This window comes from Leucoraja erinacea, chromosome 8, assembly GCF_028641065.1.
Source record: "Leucoraja erinacea ecotype New England chromosome 8, Leri_hhj_1, whole genome shotgun sequence".
NCBI lineage: Eukaryota > Metazoa > Chordata > Chondrichthyes > Rajiformes > Rajidae > Leucoraja > Leucoraja erinaceus.
The window spans coordinates 47953446-47980958 of record NC_073384.1 but is presented as its reverse complement, the minus strand read 5'-3'; the positions used below and the strand labels follow the sequence as shown (position 1 = coordinate 47980958).

At 45.4% G+C, this 27513-nt stretch overlaps 1 protein-coding gene across 2 annotated transcripts in view; it reads left to right on the top strand.

The window, feature by feature from the left end:
* Positions 1–27513, top strand: part of plekhh2 (pleckstrin homology domain containing, family H (with MyTH4 domain) member 2) — an 80835-nt gene that overhangs the window by 14637 nt on the left and 38685 nt on the right. For both annotated transcript variants that reach the window (XM_055639659.1, XM_055639657.1), the window contains exons 3-7: positions 16000–16062; positions 17168–17317; positions 21967–22050; positions 23213–23294; positions 26648–26809. In XM_055639659.1, coding sequence (XP_055495634.1) covers positions 16000–16062; positions 17168–17317; positions 21967–22050; positions 23213–23294; positions 26648–26809 — 541 coding nt within the window. The remainder of the gene's footprint in view (positions 1–15999; positions 16063–17167; positions 17318–21966; positions 22051–23212; positions 23295–26647; positions 26810–27513) is intronic.

Here is a 27513-nt window from a genome sequence, read left to right as displayed (position 1 = left end):
TGCCGGGCATCTCCTTCATCTCTCTGGGAAAATGGATTGCTTTTGCTTACATCCTCCCATAAAGTCAGACAGATTAAAAACTCTTTTAAAAAAAAATTAGGCCACACTCACTTTTTACAAAAATCAACAGAAGGTTTCCTGCCGGACTGCGGCTGCCGAATGGGTACGTGGCATGAGGCCTTTATTGAGGGGTCACGGTCTCGATGCCTCCCCAGTGGCCGTGGAGAAGCTGGGTCGGAGCTGGGGTCAGCGGAGCGGAGCCTCATGGGTTGGAGCTGGCTTCGGCGGAGCGACCGACGGAGCCTGCGGCTGGGGCCCAAGTCGGCCCCACGGGGGCCTCAGGCGAGGACCTGGCAGCATTGTGGAGAGGTCGGTGCGGCGATGATGGCGCCAACCGACGGACGAGACGGACACGCAAAGTAAGGACGTCACTGCCAAAGGAAGGAACTGAGCAGGACCCGGCGTGGGGGGACTGCCGTGAGGGAGGGGGAAGAGCAACGGGGATTCGGCATGGGGGGGGGGGGGGAGGGGGGAGGAAGAGTGGACAACGGAGGACCCGGCGCGGGGCAACCACCGTAAAGGTGGGGGGAGAGCAAAGGGGGAACTGGGGGGGAGTGGAGATTTGTAACTTTATAAGCGCCCCCTTCATGGGCGACTATTGCATACCATGGCAAGGTATGCAAGCAAAGAAATCACTGACTTGTCACATGTGACAATAAAGTTATCATTCATTCAACAATGTGGTGGAGGAATTTGGCAGATCAGACAGTAACTGACATTCTGAATCGTGACCCTTCATCAGCTTCAGGGACCTGACCACTCCCTCCACAGACACCGAGTTTCTCCAGCATCTATTTTGCTCAAGATCCCATTATCTCCATTGTCCTGTGTCCACAAACTCTTTTTAACCATTTCATTACACAACATGACAATGTACCAACCTTTAATTTTTATTTTGTGAAATTTAACTTTAGTATTTCTCCGAGTATATTGTGCAGGTCCCCCATTGTCACATCGAGCCTGGACACAAATAATGAATGTACACATTCTGAAGATATGAAAAGATAAGCAAAGAGGAGGTGGAAACATCCGAACATCATTTATCCCAGCCTTCATCTGACATCTCCTTTCTGTCAGATTCCCACAACCCTGAATTCCCTGATCTATCAAAGATGCATCTACCTTTTACCTCCTCATCAATTGCATCCTCATCACTTCCACATCCATCTAGTATGGGATTCTAGGGATAGAAAAAACTGATTGAGAAATTTGTCATCCTCTGCAAGAAGAAATTCCCATGAATCTCAGTTTTTAACAGCTACAATTCAAGCCTCTGTAAATATTTGAACATCCTATCCATTGAGTGTCCAATTAGTATTTCTGGCTGAACATGGCCTTTGAATAATTAATTGAAAGATATAACATGAAAACAGGACCCTTCAGCCCATCAAGTCCAGACTGACAACGGATCACCCATTCACACTTGTTCGATGTTATCCCACTTTTGCATCCACTTGGTACACGCCAGGAGTAACCTACAAACTCACAGGTCTTAGCGATGTGGGAGAAACCAAAGCAGTCACAAGGAGAACATGCAAACTCCACTCAGAGAGCACTTGAGGTCAGGATCGAATCCGGGTCTCTGGCACTGTGAGGTAGCGGCTCTACCAGATGTATCATCGTGCTACCACTGAATTTGGATCCAACAAAAGTGAGCTAGCTTATTTGGCTTATTGTCATAGAGAGTCGTAGAGACATACAGTGTGCAAACAAGCCCTTCGGCCCAACTTTGCCCATGCCGACCAACATGCCCCATCCACACTTGGCTCATATCCCCCCCCAAATCTATCCTATCCATGTCTTTTCTCTGTTGTTAAAATATATGAAAGACATTCTTGCCATAGAGGGAGTACAGAGAAGGTTCACCAGACTGATTCCTGGGATAGCAGGACTTTCATATGAAGAAAGACAGGATAGACTCGGCTTGTACTCGCTCGAATTTAGAAGATTGAGGGGGGACATAGAAACTTACAAAATTCTTAAGGGGTTGGACAGGCTAGATGCAGGAAGATTGTTCCCGATGTTGGGGAAGTCCAGAACAAGGGGTCACAGTTTAAGGATAAGAGGGAAGTCTTTTCAGATTCAGATTCAATTTTAATTGTCATTGTCAGTGTACAGTACAGAGACAACAAAATTAATTTAGCATCTCCCTGGAAGAGCGACTTAGCAAATGATTTGAATAAATAATAATAAGTGTCCGGGGGGGGGGGGTGGTGATTGGCAGCCATCGAGGTACGTTGTTGAGTAGAGTGACAGCCGCCGGGAAGAAGCTGTTCCTGGACCTGCTGGTTCGGCAACGGAGAGACCAGTAGCGCCTCCCAGATGGTAGGAGGGTAAACAGTCCATGGTTGGGGTGAGAGCAGTCCTTGGCGATGCTGAGCGCCCTCCGCAGACAACGCTTGCTTTGGACAGACTCAATGGAGGGGGGCGAGGACCGAGATGAGAAAAACATTTTTTCACAGAGTGATGAATCTCTGGAATAATTCTCTGCCACAGAAGGTAGTTGAGGCCAGTTCATTGGCTATATTTAAGAGGGAGTTAGATGTGGCCCTTGTGGCGAAAGGGATCAGGAGGTATGGAGAGAAGGCAGGTACAGGATACCGAGTTGGATGATCATATTGAATGGCGGTGCAGGCACGAAGGGCCGAATGGCCTACTCCTGCACCTATTTTCTATGTTTCCATATTCTGCTCTTACTTGCTGGTAATGTGCTGTTTCTGAATATTTGAGGTTGGTGGCTTGCATGGACAGTCTGAAGATGAAGGACAATGATTAAACTTGCATTCATTACCGAGTTGGGTAATAGTGGGGAACATTTCACAGTACACATTGGCAACTCCTTCAGATTGGAGTTGCAGTGCACTGACACAGTTGTCTGACACACTGCCCATTGCATCTTGCAATTCTTCAGAAAAATGCTGTGAATTCAGCCACATAAACCTTGTTTGCTCTTCAAAACAACCACACATTTAACTATTTGCAGAGCATCAAATAACACGGACACGGTTAAGAGAGAAGTTAGAACCGTCTGCTCTGCCACAATCCTACTAACCCATTGTACATATTATAGCTTAATTTGAACACATTAAAACATTTTGCGTCACGTCAAGGGAGTTTATTGTCATGTGTCCCAGGTAGGACAATTAAATTCATGCTTGCTGCAGCACAACAGAATATTGTAAGCATAAATACAGAACAGTTCAGTGTGTCTATACACCATAGACCATATACATACACATAAATAAACAGATAAAGTGCAATAGGCTGTTATAGTTCAGAGTTTGTTTGATGGCGAGTTTAACAGCCTGATGGCTTTGGGGGAAAAAGCTGTTCCTAAACCTGGATGTATCAGATTTCACGCTCCTGCACCTTCTACCTGATGGCAGCGGAGAGATGAGTGTGTGGCCAGGATGGTGTGGGTCCTTGATGACGTTGGCAGCCTATTTGAGGCAGCAACTGTGATAGATGCCTTCGATGGTGTGGAGGTCAGAGTCGATGATGGACTGGACAGTGGTCACAACTTTCTGCATTCTTTTCCGCTCCTGGATGCTCAAGTTGCCGAACCAAGCCACGATGCAACCAGTCAGCATGCTCTCTACCGTGCACCTGTAGAAGTTTGAGAGAGTCCTCTTTGACATACCGACTCTCCGTAATCTTCTCAGGAAATAGAGGCGCTGATGTGCTTGCTTTCTTTATAATTGCATCAGTGTGCTGGGACCAGGAAAGATCTTCGGAAATTTGCACGCCCAGGAATTTGAATTTCTTGACCCTTTTCACCAACATCCCGTTGACATAAACGGGATTGTGGGTCCCTATCCTACCCCTTCCAAAGTCCACAATCAGTTCCTTGGTTTTGCTGGTGTTGAGAGCCAGGTTATTGTGCTGGCACAATTTGGTCAATCGGTCGATCTCACTTCTATACTCTGACTCGTCCCCATCAGTGATTTGTCCCACAACAGTGGAGTCATTGGCGAACTTGATGATGAAGTTCGCACTATGTCTGGCTACGCTGTCATGAGTATAGAGTGAGTAAAGCAGGGGGCTGAGCACGCAGCCTTGAGGTGCTCCCGTGCTGATTGTTATCGAGAATGACACATTTCCACCATTACGGACAGTCTGTGGATGAGGAAGACGAGGATCCAATTGCAGAGGGATGCGCAGAGACCCAGATCTGAGAGCTTGGTAACCAGCTTGGAGGGAATAATGGTATTAAATGCCGAGCTGTAGTCAATGAATAACAGCCTGACATATGAGTTTTTGTTGTCCAAGTGGTCCAGAGTGGAGTGGAGAGCCAGTGAGATCGCATCCACCATTGATCTGTTGTGGCAGTAAGCGAACTGCTGTGGATCGAGGTTCTTGTTGAGGTAGGAGTTGGTATGCGCCATAATCAGCCTCTCAAAGCACTTCATCACTACAGACGTTAGTACCACTGGTCGATAGTTATTGAGGCACGTCACCTTGCTCTTCTTCTGCACCGGTATTATTGATGCCCTTTTAAAGCAGGTGGGAACCTCAGACCTCAGAAGTGAGAGGTTGAAAATGTCCGTAAAAACTCCAGCCAGTTCTCAAAGCTCAAAAAATGAAGCGGTACAAAAAATGTAGTAAGACATATGTGTTGTGTATTATTGTAATTTACCATACTTCTAATAAAAATTAAATTAAAAAATAAATAAAAAAAAAAAACTCCAGCCAGTTGGTCCGTACAGGTTTTTAGAACACGACCGGATATACCAACGGGTAGACGCTTTCCGAGGCTTCACCCCCCCCCCCCCCCCCCCCCCCCAGGAGGATCTTCTGATGTCGGCCTCTGTGACTGACTGAAATCACAGCGAATGGGGGCTCGGGAAGGCACATCAGTGTTCTCCCTATCAAAGTGTGTGTAGAACGCATTGAGTTCGTCAGGGAGTGATGCTTCGCTGACAATTGAGCTGTCTCCTGATTTGGCTTTGTAGGAGGTGATTGCATTCAAACCCTGCCACAGTTGCCGAACATCTGTCTCATCCTCCAACTTGGAGCAAAAGTCCCTTTTGGCCTGTTTGATGGCCTTACCAAGGTTGTATCTGGACTTCTTGTAGACCTCTGTATCTCCAGACCTGAATGCCCGGTATCTGGTCTTCAGAAGAGTGCGGATCTCATGGTTCATCCTAGGCTTCTAGTTAGGAAACACTTGGAAGGTTTTTGTTGGGATGCAGTCCTCCACACATTTCATTATGAAGTCTGTAACGACTGTAGCGTATTTGTTCAGGTCCGTTGCTGAGTCCATGAACATTGTCCAGTCTACAGACTCCAAACAGTCCTGGAGTTGTTCCTCTTAGCCCCCTCCCCCCCCCCCCCCCCCCCCCCCCCCCCCCCCCCCCCCCCCCGACCAGCTCTGTACAGTACCTCTCGGAGTGCGCTCTTTAATTGCTGCCTAGGCAGGAAGAAGCAGTATGGTCGGATTTACCGAAGTGAGGGCGAGGGATAGAGCGATAGGCGTCTTTGATGGTCGTGTAGCAGTGGTCGAGGGTGTTTGATCCTCTGGTGCTGCAGGAGACATGTTGGTGGAAGTTAGGGAGCAATTTCTTCAGGTTGGCTTTGTTGAAGTCTCCGGTTAGTTATATCATATATAATTTAGTTATATCATAATTGCATCGTTTTTGACTGAAAGATATTTTGCTGCTGCGCTTATTTGAGTTGCTATCTGTGTACGGTTGCTGTAGGAATCTGTGGAATGATGTAGTAGTTGGCAGAAGGCAGGTTGTAATGAAAGGAAGGCAGAGTTTAACAAGGGGTCCTTCATTGGGAATGGAGTTCTGTGTGTATGTACGGATGACATGCTGAGAGGCTACTTTAGGGTATGAGCCATTCACTTATACAAAACTACAATAAAACTCTCAGTATTTAGGTTGGTTTAGAGATACAGCACAAAAGCAGGCCCTTCAGCACACCGGGCCCACGCAGACCATCGATCCCCATACACTTACCCTATCATACAGACGAGGGACAATTTACCAAAGCCATTTATCCTACAGACCTGCACATCTTTGGAGTGTGGGAGTTAACCAGAGCACCCGGAGAAAACTCGCACAGAGAACGTACAAACTCCTTGCAGATAGCACCCGTGCTCAGGATCGATCCGGGGTCTCTGGCGCAGTAAGGCAACAACTCTACCTCTGCGCTACCGTGCCACCCCTGAGTTTATTACGTTAATCCAAATCATTAGTGATTGTTGTTTAAAGTGGGGCATTGAAAGAAATAGCATTTTCTGTATTTCAACTCAACATTCATGTTACAGTTTGTTTCTCAATGGAAAGGAAAACCAGTTAAGCAAATTTATCTTAATACTAATCTCAATCCAGCTCGTACATAAAAATAAAAGAAAATGTCAACTACAGATCTTGAAAAGTTAAAATGCTTATTGACCTGCACCTGGCTAAATAAACAGCTGGGCTCTTTGAACCTTAAGTTTCAGTCATAAGCATGTTAAGTGTCAGAAAATAGGAACAGGTATATGTAATTCATCTTCCAGTGTGTTTTGCCGCTTTTGGGTCACGGTTAATTTGGAGTAAATCCGTTAATCTGTATTTTGTCCGTCCTTTGATACCCGATCAGAATCCATTGAAGTCTATTTTGAAAAACATCTATCAGTTGTATTATTTTTTATGAGGTAATTTCATGCTTTGCCTCTCCCTTGATTCCACTCCTGATTTTAGCTAGGTTTTGAAAAGCTAGGCAACAGGAAATGGCATCTCTATTCTGTAATTTAATGAAATCCATTTTATAATTTCAAACACCAGGTGGCACAGTGCACAGCTGGTAGAGTTGCAGCCTCATGGTGCCCAGAGACCTGATGTTGTAGGAAGGGACTGCAGATGCACACAAGGATAGACACAAAGTGCTGGAGTAGCTCAACAGGCCAGACAGCATCTCTGGATAGAAGGAATGGGTTCAGGTCGAGACCCTTCATCCGTGAGATCCAGAGATGCTGCCTGCCCAGAGACGCGAGTTGTGCTCTGACCACAGGTGCTGCCTTTGTGGAGTTTGCACGTTCTCCCTGTGACCGCGTAGGTTTCCCTCGGTTGCTCTACCTCAATGAGGACCATTGATCATTAATCGGACTCTAGTGTGTATCTTGCACTGAAAGTTGTACGCTGTATTCTTCATCTGTGCACCTTGTACGGTTTGATTATATTCATGTATAGTCTTTTTTACACACTGCTCGCAAACAAAAGCTTCTCACTGTACCTCAGCACACATGACACAAATAAACGAAACTAAACTTGTTGTAGGCAAGCTTGGTGATGGGCTACAGTTGCCAGCAAATGATCGGTTGTCAGTATTGTTTGGAAACCTGTGCCCTCATACTGCAATAAGTATTGCAGTTACTCGATGAGTATACAGACACTGTATCATCATATGTCAGCTTTTGTGAGGACAGTTGCATTCCAACTAGTGCCCAGACCTGGTTCAACAACGACAAGCCCTGGTTTACTGCAGAACTCAGACAGCTCCGACAGTCTAAAGAGGAGGCCTACAGGAGCGGGGATGGAGACCTCTACAGGTAGGCCAAGTACAAGCTGAGAAGAGGAATCAGAACTGCCAAGGAAAGGTACTCTGAGAAGCTGAGGAGCAATTTCTCAGCTAGTGACTCTTCTTCAGTTTGGAAGGGCCTACAAGAAATCATCAGCTACAAGAGGAAAGCCCCCCCGCTCTTTGGGCAATCGTCAGCTGACCAACGACCTACTGCAGATTTGACAAGCAGAAACGTAACCCTGGTACCCCCTCCCAACAAACACAGCCAGAACCCCAGTCTACCCTCTCCTTCCCATTCACCACTTCACACCTACTCAAAGCAAGACTGGACCCTTTCCCACCCCAACTAACACTTCAAGAGTCAAGAGTCAATTTAATTGTCATTTGGACCCCTGGAGGTCCAAACGAAATGCCGTTTCTGCAGCCATACATTACACACAAATAGACCCCAGACACAACATAATTACATTTAACATAAACATCCATCACATAGCTGTGATGGAAGGCCAAATAAACTTATCTCTCCACTGCACTCCCCCCCCCCCCCCGATGTCAGAGTCAAAGTCATAGCCCCCGGCTGGCGATGGCGATTGTCCCGTGGCCATTGAAGCCACGCCGGGTGGTGCGAGGTCGCACACCGGGTCTTGGTGTTGGAGCCCCCGGTGTGCGCTCGCAGAGTCCGCGGCCATTCCAGCCGCGCGGGGCGGTGATGTCAGGCCCCGCTCCAGGAGCTCTTCGACCCCGCAACTCGGGCGGGAGAAGTCGCCGATTCAGGAGACCCATTCACACCCACTCACAGCCTGACCCCAGTTTGCAAAGACTGGACCTTTCTACACCCACTCCTCCCCAATCACCACTTCACACCTACTTAAAGCATGACTCCAGTCTGGAAAGACTGGACCCTTTTCCACCCATCCCACTACAATCACCACTTCACATCCAATTACCCATCCCCTCCGTGCTGCAAAACATAATTTCTTCATCAACAATAAAAATAGAGGAGGTGGAGAGGCTGTTCAGAACAAAGATCTTATAGCAGAGCAAGATGGGTTACTCTCACGCAAACGTGTAGTACGCTCATGGGCGGATTCATGGGTGATTATAGGACCCATTTTAGCAACCAGCCCCCGCCATCTTGCTCCGCCATCTTGCTTCCGGCCAAAGAGCGGATCTTTGTTTCCGCAGCAGCGGGGAGAGGGAGTGCGCGGCCCGGGGAGAGGGAGAGGGGCCCGGGGCAGCGGGGGAGACGGACATAGGAGGGGGGAGACATTGTAGTGTGGGGGCAGGCGATGGAGTGCCGGGGGGGGGGGGGGTGGAGGGGGATTAAGGCCTAGTGTGTGTGAAGTTGCGGGGAAGTTTACAATGTTTCTTATTTAATGTCCCTTGTCTAGTCTGAAATAAAGTTCATCATTGGATCAGAAGAAATATAATTGTGTGTGTTATATGATTATATACATTTATATCACATTCATGTATGTGTGTTTATAAACATTTTATTCTTTAACAAGAATTAACAGAATTATGAACTAACAGAATGATGAATCTAGCCCTATATCACACACAAAAACTTCCCCGCAATGTCATTTACCCTGCGAGTCGGGTCGGTTCCGGTTACTACAAAATCAACTCAAACACTGCTTGTGAGCCATTTAAAAAGAAATGATTTAAAAAACATTAAAAAAGACAATTACCAGAGTCAAATTTTATTCTTGACAAGAATTATGACAGAATTATGAATCTAACCCTATATCACACACACAAACTGTTGCCCCGCAACATTGATTACACTGCGAGTCGGGTCGGGTCAGGTAGGCTCCGGTTACTAAAATGGGCGGGGAAAAATGCCCAGGATCCCCTCCGTAGCGTACTACACGTCAGCCCATTGTATTTCGCAGGAGTGGCCTATCTTGCTCTGCTCTAAGATCTTTGGTTCAGAAGACAGAAAAGCCGGAAATCTCCAGGACCGGTCAATGTTCCCCCCCCCCCCCCCCCCCCCCCCCCCCTCCCCAAGCTCTGTGCTGACAACTGGCACTGGTCTACAGACATTTTCAACCAGTCCCTGCTTGCTTCAAAGTCTCCACTGTTGTCCCTGCACCCAAAATGTCAAGGATTACTGGTGTTAATGACTACAGGCCTGTTGCACTTGTGCTGGCCACGCTGAAAAATATCACAAACCCTTTGCTGGACCCTCTGCAGTTTTGCATATTGGGCCAATAGATCTATGGATGATGCAGTCAATCTGGGCCTGCACTTCATCCTCCAGCACCTCGACCGCCAGGGGACTAGGACTATGCGAGGATCCTGTTTGTTGATTTTAGCTCTGCATTCAACACCATTGTGCCATAGCTACTACACTCCAAACTTTCCGAGGTGACTGTGCCTGAAACACTCGTTCGGTGGATCACCAGCTTCTTGTCAGACAGGAAGCAGCATGTGAGGCTGGGAAAGCACATCTTGGACCCGCAAACCCTCAGCATAGGAGCACCGCAAGACTGCGTAGACTCCCCTCTCCTCTACTCTCTCTACACCAATGACTGCACTTCCACAGATTCCTCTGTCAAGCTTCTCAAGTTTGCGGACAACACTACCCTGATTGGACTGATCCAGATGGGGAAGAATCTGCCTACAGACAGTAAGTGACACAGCTGGCGTCCTGGGGCCATCGCAACAACCTAGAGCTCAATGCTCTTAAGACAGTAGAATTGATAGTAGACTTTAGGAGAGCTTCTCCTCCCCTCACCCCACTCACCATCAACAACACCACAGTCACATCTATGGAGTCTTTTAATTCCTGGGAACCATCATCTCCAAGGACCTTAAATGGGGGGGCTACCATCGACTCCATAGTCAAAAAGGAACAACAGAGGATGTACTTCCTGCGGCAGCTAAGGAAGCACAATCTGCCACAGGCAATGACGGTCCAATTCTATACGGCCATCGTAGAGTCTGTCCTCACCTTCTCCATCATGGTCTGGTTTGGCTCAGCCACCAAGTACGACATCTGGAGGCTGCAGCGAATCATCCGATCAGCTGAGAAGGTTATTGGCTGCAACCTTTCCTCCATTGATGAACTGTACACTGCAAGGGCCAGGAAGCGAGCGGGTAAGATCATCTCTGATTCAATTCAATCTCTGACCCTGGCCACAAACTCTTTGGATCACTTTCCTCGGGAAGGCGACTGTCAAAGCTGCCACAGCCAGACATAAAAACAGCTTTTTTCCAAAGTTGTAGCTCTACGCAATAACCAAAAATCTGTAGCCTCCTTTTGCTCTGGTATTTTACTTAATTCACATGTTTAATCAATAATGTTTTATAATTAATGTTTAATGTTTTATGTCATTCCTAACTGTCACTGTATATCGTTGTCACTTGCCAGCGGAGCACCAAGGCCAATTCCTTGTATGTGAATACTTGGCCAATAAACTTATTCATTCATTCAAATCCTCTGCAGCTGGTGCCTTGGATATCGAACCCTTTGGATCAGTACAAGTCCACCACTGATTTTCCAACAACTGGTGGTCCGGCACTTTTTTTAATGCGTACAAAATTACGAGAATACACTGAAATCCTCCTCTCCCCCCCCCCCCCCCCCCCCCCCCCCCCCCCCCCCGGTCCCCCAACTCCCAAAAACATGGCGCCTAAGACGGGTTAGGCGACCGATCTCCACCTCATCGGGTCTTTTGCGCCAGTTGACAGATCAAATTTTCCCCCTGATGCCACAGCTCTGGAACTCCAGCCAGCTGATCTCTCGGCTGCCTAGGAGGACCGTTCCAGTACCGTTGGACTCCTCTTGGAGCCCGTGACCCATGCTGATCCAGCAAAACGGATAATCCAGAAAGGCTAAAAAATCAGTGATGGACCTGTACTTGCAAATATGCACCCATCTTCTCAAAATGTTCAACTTCAGCCTCATTTGAATTTCTAAGATATACTTTCTTTAACTAAGTCAGTGATAACTCATTGGTTTGCTCCCTGCAGTGTTGCAATGGTTTGCCAGCAATAAAGGCACAGGTAATCGGTCTGCTCATTTACAGTTTTGTACGTTATAAACAAACGCACAGCTTTCCCTAGTTGTAGTTTATCTGCAACTGACCTTGAGATGAACTTGTGAATAAGCACTTGGAAACGAGCAGTAAGTGTAATTCTGAACCAACTGATTTACTCTGCCTCTAATTACATCTTACTCATGTAGGATCAAGGGCATAAGAAGATTAAAGGTTTAGAACTAAAATTTCTCGGCCACCTTTTTGCTTAATCTAATTTTTCTTGCAAAATTTGTGATGTGTTGGAATACAGGACGAAGGAACTGATTTTTCAATTCAGGGAAAGGAAATCCACGGATCCACAAACCTGTCTTCATTGACGGAATGGCAGTGGGGAATCAACAACTTCAAATTCCTAGTGTGTATATCATTGAAGATCTGTCCTGGGGCACATTGATGCAATCGCAAAGAAAGCTCATTAATGCCTCTGGTTCCTGTGAAGATTGAGGAGCTGTGGTCTGACACCAAATACTCTAACTAACTTCACCAGGTGTATGGTGGAGAGAGCGTACTGACTGGTGACATCATGGCCTGAATCCACCATATCCATGAACGAAGGAAGCTGCAGAAAGTGGTGGACCCTGCCTCAAAAACACAGTTAATATCATCAATAGCAGTTAATTTCGCTTCATCCTTTCTAAAAGAGGGAATTAGAAAATGTCGATCTAGAAGCTAATTTTGTGGCAAGAATTCATTGGTAACAGGTAACTTCTTAATTCTTCCCATGCACAATTAAAGCATGGAATAATCTCCACCAAACTATAGTTACCCAACCAGATGCAACTAAATTTAAAGTAGCACTTTCTTCCCAATAACCCTTCCTGGCTTAATCCCTCCCTTCACCACCTCCAGTTTAAATTCCAGTTGGAATATTTTGGAGGACCAAGTAACCAAGTAACCAAGAACCAAGAACTTCAAAAGGCACATGATGATTGAACGCTGTCTGCGTGGTTGTACAAAGCTTATCAATGTACGTTTGTACACGTGACAATAAATTAAACTAAACTACAAGGATATAAATGTCTTTAACAAAACGTTTTAAGGATTGGCGAGCAGGATAGTGTTGATACTTGTAATGTATTTCCATTTTCTAAATGTGCCACAATGGATTTGCACAAAATTAAGGCTTACGAGATTGCCATTATTATTATTATGAATTGATCATTGTTAAATAGACCGACAACAGAGTAGAAAGAATTGGGTCTTTTAGGTTGATGTGGGCATCCATGAGTGAGAGACCACAAGGAACCTTCCTTGACCTGAATTATTTACACGTTATTGCAATGACTTGGATAAAGGATAGAATGTAATGTGCAGAAGTTAGTTGACAATGCAAAACTTAAGTTTAAAAAAAAGCGGTGAAGAGAATACAAAGCGAGTGCAGGAGGGGTTGGGGTATATGGTCAGGTTGAGTGAATGAGGAAGAACTTGGTCGGTGAATAATCCACTTGGGGAGGGAAAGGTCAACAAAAACTGTTTTTGAAATTGAAGGAGATTGGGAAGCAATGGGGCGCAGAACTAGTAGGATAGCCAAGAATGTTTAAATGTCATTTATAAATTGACAACAGTGCAAATAAATTCTTAATTGAACATTATCCTTGAACATTGATCATAATAGGTTACGGTGAGTGTGCAGGGGTAGACAGAAATGCATGTTCTCATTGAGATGCAGAGTAGGGTTGAGAGGAGGAATGGCCACCCAGTAATAAGCAACTGGGCCTGCACCGCCATTCGATATGATCATGGCTGATCATCCAACTCAGTATCCTGTACCTGCTTTCTCTCCATACCCCCTGATCCCTTTAGCCACAAGGTCCACATCTAACACCCTCTTAAATATAGCCAATGAACTGGCCTCAACTACATTCTGTGGCAGAGAATTCCAGAGATTCACTACTCTCTGTGTAAAAAATGTTTTTCTCATCTCAGTCCTAAAAGACTTCTCCTTTATCCTTAAACTGTGACCCCTTGTTCTGGACTTCCCCGACATCAGGAACAATCTTCCTGTATCTAGCCTGTCCAACCGCTTAAGAATTTTGTAAGTTTCTATAAGATCCCCCCTCAATCTTCTAAATTCTAGCGAGTACAAGCCGAGTCTAACCAGTCTTTCGTCATATGAAAGTCCTGACATCCCAGGAATCAGTCTGGAGAACCTTCTCTGTACTCCCTCTATGGCAAGAATGTCCTTCCTCAGATTAAGAGACCAAAACTGTACGCAATACTCCTGGTGTGGTCTCACCAAGACCCTGTACAACTGCAGTAGAACCTCCCTGCTCCTATACTCAAATCCTTTTGCTATGAATGCTAACATACCATTCGCTTTCTTCACTGCCTGCTGCACCTACATGCCTACTTTCAATGACTGGTGTACCATGACACCCAGGTCTCGTTGCATCTCCCCTTTTCCTAATCGGCCACCATTCAGGTGACAGTCTACTTTCCTGTTTTTGCCACCAAAGTGGATAACCTCACATTTATCCATATTATACTGCATCTGCCATGCATTTGCCCACTCACCCAGCCTATCCAAGTCATCTTGCAGCCTCCTAGCATTCTCCACACAGCTAACACTGCCCCCCAGCTTCGTGTCATCCGCTAACTTGGAGAACTTAAAGATAGCGGAGTCAGGGGATATGGGAAGAAGGCAGGAACGGGGTAATGATTGTGGATGATCAACCATGATCACATTGAATGGCGGTGCTGGCTATTCTATATGTCTATTGTCTATTGTAATTATTATTAAGTGCCTAATACGTGAGGTCGCTTTTGTGACAAATTAACTACAAGAGAGACCGGTTTGTAATGGAAGATCTCAAGCAAACTATAATCTAAATCAGATGGGGTCATATTACTAATTTTAGACCAAAAAACCTGCTTTGTTAATTGGACCTATAGGATAATCCCGCAAGATGATTTGCTAATGAATTACTGGCCCTTTCTAAACAAGAATTGCTTTTCTTGGTAAACTGCTCAGTTTTAGCTAATTAAATTCCAGCGGTAAACCTCCATCTCTATTAATGAGGCCTGTTTGGCCGCCTTTCAGAGATGGCCAGCTGCCTTTTGTTGTGCAAGATACATTTCCAGCCTGTCTGAGCCACTTTATTATTTTCTTCCTTGCTCCCACGCATATTTCCCAATCTATTTAACCCTGTACAATATATTTTTCAACTTGTATATTAATTCTATTATGGAACAGATAAGTTAGAACAGTACAGCCTCAACCCACCGTATCTGCACTGCCAATCTAGATACTGTTACCCCACCTGTCAGCATGTTCTGGACACCTAAAGGTAATGTAGGTGTAGGTAATGTGCAAACAAAAACCTGCCTCGCATGTCTTTTAAGTTTCTTCCTCTCAGTTTAAACCTGTGCCCTCAGCTTAAACCAGGAACTGCAAATGCTGGTTTATACCGAATATAGACACAAAATGCTGGAGTAACTCAGCCAGTCAGGCAGCATCTCTGGAGGACACGGATAGGTGACATTTTGGGTCGAGACCCTTCTTCAGACAGATTGTTGGGAAGAGAAGCTGAAAAGCGGGAGGCAACAATAAGCATGGCAGGTAATAGGTTGGCATAGATGAGGCAGATAGTTGGAACAAAGGCTGGAGATAAGAAAGGAAGATGTGAGGCAAGTTTGAAGAATTGCAGATTATGAACCTGGAGGGAAGAAAGTTCCACCTTGGGGAAAAGACTGATTATCTACCCCATCAATGCTTCTTATCATTTTCTATCAGATTGCCTCCAGTGCTCCAGAGAAAGCAATCCTGGTTGTCCGACCACTCCTTATAGCTGATACACTCCAATCCGGCCAACACTGTGGTGAACCACTTCTACACATTCTCCCAAGCCTCCATATCCTTCCTGTGGTGTGTTAGTTAACTAGTCAATATCATACTGCTGGGTTATACATTTAGAAAGGATATTTGGAGGAATTTCTCACCATTCACCTTCCCAAGGGCAATTCTGGATGGGCAATTAAATACTTGTTTAGCCTGAGAAGTACTTATTCCAGAAATTGAAATTGGTTTCACAGTGTAAAGCCAAGTGCGAACAGTTTTGCGCAGACCATTGTATTGTGTTATAAATGCAATTTGCAGCCTTGTCTGCCAACAGCTGACTTCAAGTTCAAATTTAATTGTCACATGTACCAATTAAGGTACAGTGATATTTGAGTTAAATGAAAAATAAGACTGCAACCACCAAATTATGCCCTCGCATTCCGAAATGCTCTTGCCGGCATTATGATGGTATAGGATTAGTGTTTCTTTCCTAATCCTCATAAAGAAAGATACCTCCAGAAGCAACAGTGGGGTTTTAAAATGTTTCTTTGGAAATGAACTTGCAGTTTTCCCCACACTGACAAAGTGATTTCTTCTCTTCAGATGCAGCTACTGGAGAGGCAAGTAATGGATGCCAACCGTCGTGCCGACAAGGCCAACCAACAGGTGGTGTATAAACATACATGGTTCTTCAACAACACTGCAGCATTTCCAATGTAGCTACATGCCTTCAATATCACTTCCTAACACTTGGTTAAGGACCTGTCCCACCAGCATGCGTTTGCATGCGTCTAGCGCGACAAAACGTGGTCGCTTGAGGCGTACGGCCTCGCGGGGCCAGTCCCACTTCCAACCGCAGAGGCGTATGGAGTTGTGCGGGGCTGGTCCCGACATCATACTCGCCAATCAGCTGGGCAGGAGGCGGGCCGACTGAATTTGGGCATCGCACGGCGTCGGGTGGTGACGTCATCGCGCAACAGCACGCCGGGCGGTGACGTCATCACACAACGTCACGCCGGGCGGTGACGTCATCGCGCAGTGGCACGCCAGGCGGTGACGTCATTGCGCAACGCTACGCGTACGCCATCAAGACGATGCGTACGGCGTCAAGACGCTGCGTACGACGTTGAGATGTTGCGTACGCCCGTCGAGGCGCTGCGTACGGCCTCATTGCGGCTGCGGGCCGACAGGCCGTTGTCTCGCGGGATTTTCGGACAGTGCAAGATTTTTGGAGCCCTGCGCGATGTCGGGACCAGCCCCGCACAACTCCATACGCCTCCGCCGATCGAAGTGGGACCGGCCACGCGAGGCTGTATGCCTCAAGCGACCACGTTTGGTCGCGCTAGACGCATGCTATTGCATGCTGGTGGGACAGGCCCTTTATTGGTTCACACCTTTCATGGGAATTGCTTCCAAGCAGTTGAGTCGACTAGTTACCTGAAAGTGGTGATTTCATTCAGGGAAGAAACTGAGAGGATGTTTTCCCTCATGGAAGAATCCAGAACGGGAATAAGGCCTCATCCGTTGGGAGGTCCTGGTTTTCATTTTAACACTCAGAGGCTGCAGTGTGTTTAAGATATTTCTGCAAAAAAATGCTTGCCTAAGTGAAGAATTGCTCCTGTCTGAAATTTGTCACTGTGATAACAATGAATCTTACCCTGCATTTGCAACAGTAGCCAGGCCTCCTTCATTTGTATTCCAGCAATTAATATTTTTTCTAGAATAGAAATGTTTATTAAATCTGTTTTGAACAATTGGTTTGCACATACAGGTCCGTGTTATGGAAGAAAAGCTAAACGCAGCCAACATCCAGACAAGTGAGTCCGAGAATAAGTTGTACAAGATTTGCCAGGAGCTGGAGGCCCTTGTAGTGGAAAAAGATGACTTAATTCAGCGTTTAGAGCTCCAGCTAGATGAACAGGTTGGAGCTCCTCTTCATTCATTCCTTCCTTGGTGACTCTGAAATTGGTTAAATTGGTTAAATATGAAATTGGAACTTTTAGTCATTATAGTTTGAAACCTTGAAACCTTCTACACAAGCCATATTTCTCCATGTATTCTGTCCCATACTCTTCCACAACCCCTTATCTCTTCCATCCCACAACTCCATTTGACCTTCAGCATTTTACTTCTGTTAATTAATAGTGTTAGACTGCAAAGAAATAACTGAAACCAAATGCATAGTAAAAACCCTGATCAACAACACCTGCTGAAAATACAGATGGGATACTGATTCAGGCAATAGACAATAAATAGGTGCAGGAGTAGGCCATTCGGCCCTTCGACCCAGCACCACCATTCAATGTGATCATGGCTGATCATCCACAATCAGTACCCTGTTCCTGCCTTCTCCCCATATCCCCTGACTCCGCTATCTTTAAGAGCCCTATCAACATCTACACCTCCCGCTGCCTTAGCAGGGCAAAGAAGATCATCAAAGACAGCTCCCATCCTGCGTTTGGACTGTTCGACCTGCTGCCCTCTGGAAGGCGCTATAGGTGCATCAAATCCAGGACAAACAGACTCAGGAATAGTTGCTTTCCGAGAATTATATCTACTATAAATTCAAATTCACACATGCACTGACTACACCGCCCAACACGGACTTCCATCTGTATATATGTATATATGAATGTAGCGCCGCAGAATTTGTGCACCTATTCCCCCCCCCCCCCCCATCTCCCTTCTGTTTTTTGTTTTCTGTCTCTTGTTTTTTGTGCTAAATTGTATGTATGCACTGAGTACGAGCAGCTTTCAGTTTCACTGTACATGTATAGTGACAATAAATGGCATATCTATCTATCTATATCTAAGCTTTCTCCTGAAAGTATCCAGAGAACCGGCCTCCACTGTCCTCTGAGGCAGAGAAATCCACAGACTCACAACTCTCTGTGTGAAAAAGTGTTTCCTCATCTCCGTTCTAAATGCCTTAACCCTTATTCTTAAACTGGCCCCTGGTTCTGGACTCCCCCAACATCGGGAACATGTTTCCCGCCTCTAGCATGTCCAAACCCTTAATAATCTTATATGTTTCAATAAGATCCCCTCTCATCCTAAATTCCAGAGTATACAAGCCCAGCCGCTCCATTCTCTCAGCATATGACAGTCCCGCCATCCCGGGAATTAACCTTCAAAACTGCACACAGTGCTTCAGGTGTGGTCTCACTAGGGCTCTGTACAACTGCAGAAGGACCTCTTTGCTCCTATATTCAACTACTCTTGTTATGAAGGCCAACATGCCATTCGCTTTCTTCATTGCCTGCTGTACCTGCATGCTTACTTTCATTGACTGATGAACAAGGACCCCCAGATCATGTTGTACTTCCCACTTTTCCCAACTTGACACCATTTAGATAGTAATCTGCCTTCCTGTTTTTGCTACCAAAGTGGATAACCTCACATTTATCCACATTAAACTGCATCTGCCCACTCCCCCAACCTGTCCAAGTCACCCTGCATTCTCATAGCATCCTCCTCACAGTTCACACTGCCACCCAGCTTTGTGTCATCTGCAAAGTCCCAGCACCGAGCCTTGCGGTACCCCACAAGTCACTGCCTGCCATTCTGAAATGGACCAGTTAATTCCTACTCTTTGTTTCCTGTCTGCCAACCAATTTTCTATCCATGTCAGTACTTTATCCCAATACCATGTGCCCTAATTTTGCCCACTAATCTCCTATGTGGGACATTATCAAATGTTTTCTGAAAGTCCAGGTACACTACATCCACTGGCTCTCCCTTGTCCATTTTCCTAGTTACATCCTCAAATAATTCCAGAAGATTAGTCAAGCATGATTTCCCCTTCGTAAATCCATGCTGACTTGGACCGATCCTGTTACTGCTATCGAAATGTGCCACTATTTCATCTTTTATGATTGACTCCAGCATTTCCCCACCACCGATGTCAGGCTAACAGGTCTATAATTCCCTGTTTTCTATCTCCCACCTTCCTTAAAAAGTGGGATAACATTAGCTACCCTCCAATCCACAGGAACTGATCCTGAATCTATAGAACATTGCAAAATGATCACCAATGCGTCCACATTTTCTAGAGTCGCTTCCTTAAGTACCCTGGGATGCAGACCATCAGGCCCTGGGGATTTATCAGCTTTCAGTCCCATCAGTCTACCCAGCACCATTTCCTGCCTAATGTGGATTTCCTTCAGTTCCTCCTTCACCCCAGATCCTCTGGCCACTATTGTAGCAGGAAGTTTGTTTGTGTCCTCCTTAGTGAAGATGGATATAAAGTACCTGTTCAACTCATCTGCCATTTTCTTGTTCCCCATAATAAATTCACCTTTTTCAGTCTTCAAGGGTCCAACTTTGGTCTTAACTATTTTTTTTCTCTTCACATACCTAAAGAAGCTTTTACTATCCTGCTTTATATTCTTGGCTAGCTTACCTTCGTACCTCATCTTTTCTCCCCGTATTGCAGTTATCTTCTGTTGCTCCTTAAACATTATCCAATCCTTTTGCTTCCCGCTCATCTTTGCTATGTTCTACTTCTCTTTTATTTTTATACTGCCCCTGACTTCCCTTGTCAGCCACGGTCGCCCCTTACTCCTCTTGGAATCTTTCTTCTTCTTTGGAATGAACGGATCCTGCAACTTCTGTATTATTCCCTGGCCAGTAGAGGGAGTTACACACAAAGTGCTGGAGTTACTCAATGAGTGAGGTAGCATCTCTGGAGAAAAGGTATGGGTGATATTTTGGGTCAGAAGCCTTCTTCAGACCCTTCTTCAGAGATGCTGCCGGACTCTCTGAGTTACACCAGCAGTTTGTGTCTATCTTTCGTATAAACCAGCATCTGCAGTTCTTCGTTTCTACAATAGAGGAGGATGAAGGGTGAACCATCAGATTTTTCTCATGATGGAACATCAAATTTTGAATTTATATGTAATCAAATCAGGAGACAACTCCTCTCTGCTAAAAAATAATTGCATGAAACTAAAATAATTTATTCAGTACAGCTGCAAATTACTGATATGATGAGGAGGAAACAATTGGAAAAAGGGCAATTTGAATCCCGAACATTGGTTCAGATGCTTGTGAAGGTCTTGAAAATTGATTGCAGTCCTTAAACTGCTCATTTCCATCAGTATTCCACAATTCCCAGCTACTTTTGCTAACAATTATCTCTCCTTCAATGCTTAAAAATATTGAATAATTCAACTAACAATTAGAAACTATGATATCTTGAGATAGTCTGCTCAATGATCTTGGAGTCCAGTCACCCAACAATTATTGTTCAGCCTTGACTAGCCATTAGCCAGTTTGGTGGACAGACAGGATGCACACATCTTCAGACAGAAGTTACCAACCGATGAGGGATGTAAAATGTTGCTGGTAGCCAGATCCTGGACAGTCATTTGTTGAAATGATAGCTCTGCACATCTTACTTTATTTAATTGACTACAAAAAAAATTGGAAGAGAAAGGGAGTTGGTTGCTGATGTTGAGCATAGAACAGTACAGCACAGGGATAGGCCCTTTGGCCCACAATGTCCATGATGCCTGATTAAACTATTCTCCTTTGTCTGCTTGTGATCCATATTTCTCCAATCCCTGCATATCTATGTGCCTATCCAAAACTATATTAAATGGCACTATTATATTTGCCTCCTCCTTTACCGCTGGCAGCGTGTTCGAGGCACTTACCACTCTGTCTAAAAAAACACTCACCCCGCACATCTCCTTTAAACTTTTCCCCTCGCCATTCAACTTATGCCCGTTAGTCTTTGACATTTCCATCCTAGGAAGAAGATTCTGTTTACCCTATCTATGCTTCATAATTTTCTACACTTCTATCAGGTGTTCCCTCAACCTCTGGCATTCCAGTGAAAACAATCAGAGTTCATCAAAAAATGGTTAAAATTGTCTTAATTCAGTTTCTTTCTTTAATACAATTCCCACTCCTACTGCAGGGATGCTTCGTTTTGATGGGCTTGCCAGGTACTGTTGGATATCTTGTTCATTGACCACATCTAATCTTTCAGAGCAGATCCCACTGTGGGCGAGTTAGTTGACTATAAAAAGTATTGCAGATGTTTAGTTCCTATCTTAAGTGGAGTGCACTGAGGGATGAGTTTCTGACTGATTATCGTTTTAAGTTTCCCCTCCCAAAAGCAGAAGCTTAACTTCAATTACCTATTGTAAATCCTGTTGGGAACAGTACATCTTCCAACATGACCGTCGTTCATTTCAATTACTGACAGCTTCCAGGGGATCTTTAATTCTGCTATAATGGCACAAAGCAATGGAAATTAAAGAGGCTTAGACAAGCTTGTGAAATAAATCATATCCAGAGAGCAGAAATGAACTCTTCAGCACGATTGACCCGAGTTGGATTTGAAAAGATACATTGTTTGCTACCAGTACTCTTGAAAGAGGTACAGAATAATAAAGCTTGTTCACCAACATTGGATTTATACCACCACACAATGTATGAAAAGTATACTAATGATTCCATTGTCTGTCACAAATTGCATTTTACCCATGGTTTTCTCCCGTTGGGATGAAATGTTGCACTGCAGTATTAAGATCGTAATATATATATATTTTTACATTTCAGAAACATCTACGGATGCAGGAGGCCAAAGTTATAGAAGAGAAAGCAGCCAAAATCAAAGATTGGGTGACAATGAAGCTGCATGAGGTACTCGGGTTATGCTACATATCCAGAGGAAATGATCAGCACTGCATTCTGAACAACCCATGCAAAGATAGTTCTGTTTAAGAAGGAACTGCAGATGCTGGAAAATCGAAGGTAGACAAATATGCTGGAGAAATTCAGCGGGTGAGGCAGCATCTATGGAGCGAAGGAAATAGGCAACGTTTCGGGTCTGAAGAAGGGTTTTGACCCAAAACGTTGCCTATTTCCTTCGCTCCATAGATGCTGCCTCACCTGCCGAGTTTCTCCAGCATTTTTGTCTACCAAATATAGTTCTGCATTTGATTGGTTATATAATTTTTTTTTAAATTGAGGCATGGAACCTGTGATTTAAAAAAAAATTCTTCTGTTTCTCAAAGAAAATTTAAAGGACAATTTCCATGTATAAAGTGATTTAAAAAACCTTCAGGTATTTCATAATATTTCTGCAGCAATGAATTACTTGTGAACTTTAATCATTGTGTTAACGATGGACAAATTGTGGACAGTAAGTTCCAATAGTCACAGAATAATGACAAGATTGTCAGTCTAGCATGACTTCAAGGACCTTATGCCATGTAATCATTTACAGTCATCTGTGAGGGAAGAACAGGCTTGTGCTAACTAGCTCATGCAAAGGATGCTATTCTCAATAGTGTTGCACTCCTCACGATGTTTTATAATGAGTGATTTCTCCCTCAAGACTCCAGACTAATAACTATTTACAATGTAGGTTGGAAAAATAAAGTGGTAGAGCTGCTGCCTGGCTATGCCGGGTTCGGCCCTGACCTTGGGTGCTGTATGTGAGGAGTTTGCACGTTCTCCCTGTGACCATGTGAGTTTACTCCGTGCCCTGGCTTCCTCCCACACAGCAAAGACATGAGGGTTTGTAGGTTAATTGGCCTCTGTAAAATTGCCTCTATTGTGTAGGGAGTGGTTGAGGTGGAATAATATAGAAACTAGTGTAAATGGGTGATTGATTGGTGTGGTCGATGGGCCGAAGGGCCTGTTTCCATGCTGTATCTTTAACTCTAAACTAAAAACTAAAGTCATAAATGTTACATAGTTTATTTTTGATAAGCATTTTCAGTAAGTATTAACTAATTGGATGTTATAATGTGGAGTAATACAGGATTTAGTAACACACTAATATTTACTTTGTTTGTAGCTTGAAATTGAAAATCAAAATATTAAATTTATCAATCAACAACAAGTGGAACATATCCAGATCCTTCAGACAAAGCTACAAGGTATAAATAGTGTGATTCACTGATAAATCCAGCACTCTACCCTTATAGTACAGCACTGTCAGCACTGTACTGTTACAAATATAGTAATGATGTCGGATAAGTGCCTCAGATATGTGGAATATATTCATTTTCCCTTGGTATGCCTTTGGATTCTGAAAGGTGGAAGTTAATGATACCAATGTATGCAAAAATTAACCTAACATTTTCTCCTTTTGTTACGGCATTCTTGCCTGCAAAACTTGCTCCACCCACCTGCCAATCAGTCCCCCCCCCGTCCCCCCCCCTCACCTGCATCCACCTATCACTCACCAGGCGTTGTCCTGCCTCTCCTCCCACCCCATCTCTCTTTTCCAGTTTTCTCCCCCCTATTACAATCAATCTGAAGAAGGGTCCTGACCCAAAACGTCACCTCTCCGTGTTCTCTGAGATACTGCCTGACTCACTGAGTTACTCCAGCACTTTCTATCATTTTTAAAATAAACCAGCATCTGCAGTTCTTGCGAGAGTTGCAACTGCAGTTCCCGTCTGAAGAAGGGGCCTGACCCAAAATGTTATCTATCCACGTTCTCCAGAGATGCTGCCTGACGTGCTGAGTTACTCGAGCATCTGCAGTTCCATGTTCTGATGCTTGAATTAATATTATTTTCTTCAATTTATAGGAATGTTTTGAAGTAGATTTGGTGTAAAAGGTGGGCTGGACTTGAAGGTCATGTGCCCATTACCCCCCTCAGATGATACCTGATGTTCATCCAGCACTCTGTGAAGCTGCTTTTTTTTAAAAGTGAATACTTAGGTTTAGTTTAGTGATACAGCGCGGGAACAGGCCTTTCACCTCACCGAGTCCACACCAACCAGCGATGCCCGCACATTAACATTATCGTACATACACGAGGGACAATTTACATTTATACCAAGCCAATTAATCTACTAACCCGTACGTCTTTGGAGTGTCGGAGGAAACCAAAGATCTCGGAGAAAACCCACGTGGTCACGTGGAGAACGTACAAACTCTGTACAGACAGCGCCTGGTCAGGATCGAACGCGCATCTCTGGTGCTGTAAGGTAGCACCTCTACCACTGCGCCTCCATGCCACCAACAAAGTTGATGTAAAATGAGTGTGTATGCTGACAAACCAATCTGGGCTGTTGCCTTCTGCCACAATTTCCATTCGCAAACTTCCTTGTGTCTGCTCAATATCACCCTGTGGAACGTTGAGTAGAAACGTTCCCACTTGATGGGTCATCCCAGCTGTTTAGCCTTTCTGAATGGGGAAGGGTGGAATCCAAAACTATCTAGTGCAGTAGGATCTGACTTGTGTTTAGTGACTATTGGAGGTAAAGTCAAGAATCTCTCATGGGCTGGTAGCTTTGTTCCATTCAGTTCCATTCAAACTGCTTATTTCCCTCCCAAATTTGACACTGTTTTATAATTCATTCCGCGTAGCAGTAAAGTTCTGATATAAGGTCATCAATAAAGGTGGCACGGTGGTGCGGTGGTAGAGTTGCTGTCTTACAGCGCCAGTGTCCCGGGCTCAATCCTAACTGCAGGTGCTGTCTGTACGGAATTTGCACTTTCTCCCTGTGACCACGTGGGTTTTCTCCTGGTGCTCTGGTTTCCTCCCACATCCAAAATACGTGCGGGTTAGTAGGTTTATTGGCTTCTGTAAATTGCCACTAGTGTGTGGGATGCGAAACTGGGATAACAGGTGATCATTGGACGGTGCGGACTCGGTGGGCCGAAGAGCCTGTTTCCATATTGTATCTCTAGATTAAACTATGTACGCAAGAGTTGGTGTTTACGTATTTGGTTATTTACTGTCACTTGTTTATTATTTGACCAAGTGATTGGAATATCTAATATTGCTATTGATGAAAATACTGCCTTTAGCATTAGAAGACTCATGACAACATATTATTCCTCGAGGAATAATCATACCGACTTCCCAAAGGTGAATTATGCCCCTTGTACCTGACAAAAAATGCTTAAAATGAAAAGTAAAGAGAGATCTATATTTGTTCTGGAGTCATGGGATTTTTGTTCTCAATGCATATTAAGTGAAAAATTAAAATACAAATTAGACCAAGGGGGACCCGTTGGGTCCCGTCCCCTCAACACGCGGTTGCGGGGGGGGGGGGGGCGGGCGGCCTTCGGTGTCACACACACTAACCCCCCCCCCCCCCCCCCCCCGCTTGATATTATATTACTATCATTCATTCGCTCCATTTACCCCATCCCCCGCCCTATTCCACTCACGCATAACCCCCCAACTGCGCAGGTGCAGAGGGGGGGGTTGGAAAGGGGGAGGGGGGAAGAGAGGGGGGTAGAGATTGAGGGGTGGGGGGGGGCGCACGGCGTCACAGGGGAGGACTGGTTCTTGAATGCAATACTCCATCACTTACCCATCGGTCCCAATATTCACCGCTCCCTAGAGAGGGGGGAGGGGGGGGACAGAGAGGGGGGCAGAGAGGAGGGGAGGGGGGCAGAGAGGGAGGGGGGGGCAGAGAGGGAGGGGGCAGAGAGGGAGGGCCCCTTCCCCCCCCTCTCCTCCCCCCCCCCCCTCCTCTATCCCCCTCTCCTCCTCCCCCCCCCCCCCCCCCCCTCCCTTGGGGTACCTCGGCTGAAAAATCGTGAGCTGAATCGACCGTCAGCACACACACCCACACACGCCAACACTTCGCAAAGGCGAGGGCATGGAAAGCGGGGGAGCGCTGTCTGAAATTCACACGGAACAAAGCCAAGGTGATATCCGCGATGAACAGGAAGGTAAAAGACAGCTAGCACAGTGTACGGTAAGTCCTTTAACAGAGCGGGGGGGGGGGGGGGGAGGAGAGAAGGGGAGAGGGGGGGAGAGAAGGGAGGGAGAAGGAGTGGAGCCACTTTTGAGAAGCATTTAACATTACCGGTCCGTTTTCATTGGTTCTGAAAATTCGTGCTTAAGTTTTTTTTTCCCCCAATGAGCCAATTAACATGCCCGGTCAGCAAAGGAGATTGCTTACGGCTACCTAGACTACCTATAACTAAATGGCGACCCCCCTACCACTTCACTACGAGTTTGAAAGAACCATGCCGACCAATTTTTACTCGCGGAAAAAATTTCAGCATGTTGAAAATTTTTCCTCGACCAAACTGAGGCCACGAGTATGCGGGTACTTCTCTCGAGCATGAAGGTGAGTTACAGTGACTTCCTAGGACCACGTGTTGACTATGCTGCAAGTTTGTGGCGAGTGCAAACTCTTCTAAACTTGCAAATTATGTCGCCATAGTGGGACAGGCCCTTTAAGAAAAAGGTCTTATTTTGTACAGTGGTCAGAAAGCTGAAATAACAAATGCCATCCTCCTCTCTCTCTCTCAGCCCTGACCGGGAGTCGCGGACAGAAGTCACCATCGTGTTTAAGTCAAACCTCAGGAGAAGCTCAGCGACTCAGCAGCCTGACATTTGGATACTTCAAAGGAAATCCTCAAAGTCTTCAGCAAAATACTCTGGAAGCTGGATTAATGGATAAACAGATTACAGGTGGATGGAAACCTTGCTAAAATCTTGTGCAAAGTACATTGGGGACTGGATAAGCTTCACACATTCACAAGATACCAATTTAAGACAAACATTTTGCTAACAAATCTTAATACAGGTCCAGCACCGTTTTTCCGGCAACTGATGGTCTGGCACCTCCTTTAATTCGGACAAAACCACGAGAGCGCACCCCCCAAATCCACCCCCCTCCCCCCCCCCCCCCCTCCCCTCCCCTCCCCCCCAAGTCCCCCTGAAAATGTTATGTCTAGGCCAGGTGAGGCAGCCGATCTTGACCTCATTGGGACTAACGCGGCCGATCGGCAGGTCAAATTCCAGGCCGGGGGTCTGGAACTCTAGCCTGGCTGGAGCCGGCAGATTCGTTCCCATAACCGATTTTGCAGGCCGGTATCTCAGCCCCTCCCTCAGTTGCTTAGGCGGATTGTTCCGGTACCATTCAACTCCTCTTGGAGGCCCTGACCTCTGGTCCAGCAAAACGGATACTTCACAAAGGCTCTCACAAAGGACCGATTATCTACAGTTAGTGATAGCAGAGCCAATGAATGACTCCTAGATGCGGTGGCAAAGTGGCCATTAGTATGGGAGACTGACAACTGGGTCAGGAGGCTAATCACTGAGTTTTACAGATTTGTTCAATTCAATGATGATGATACATTATTGTCACATGTACCTAGGTACAATGAAATGCT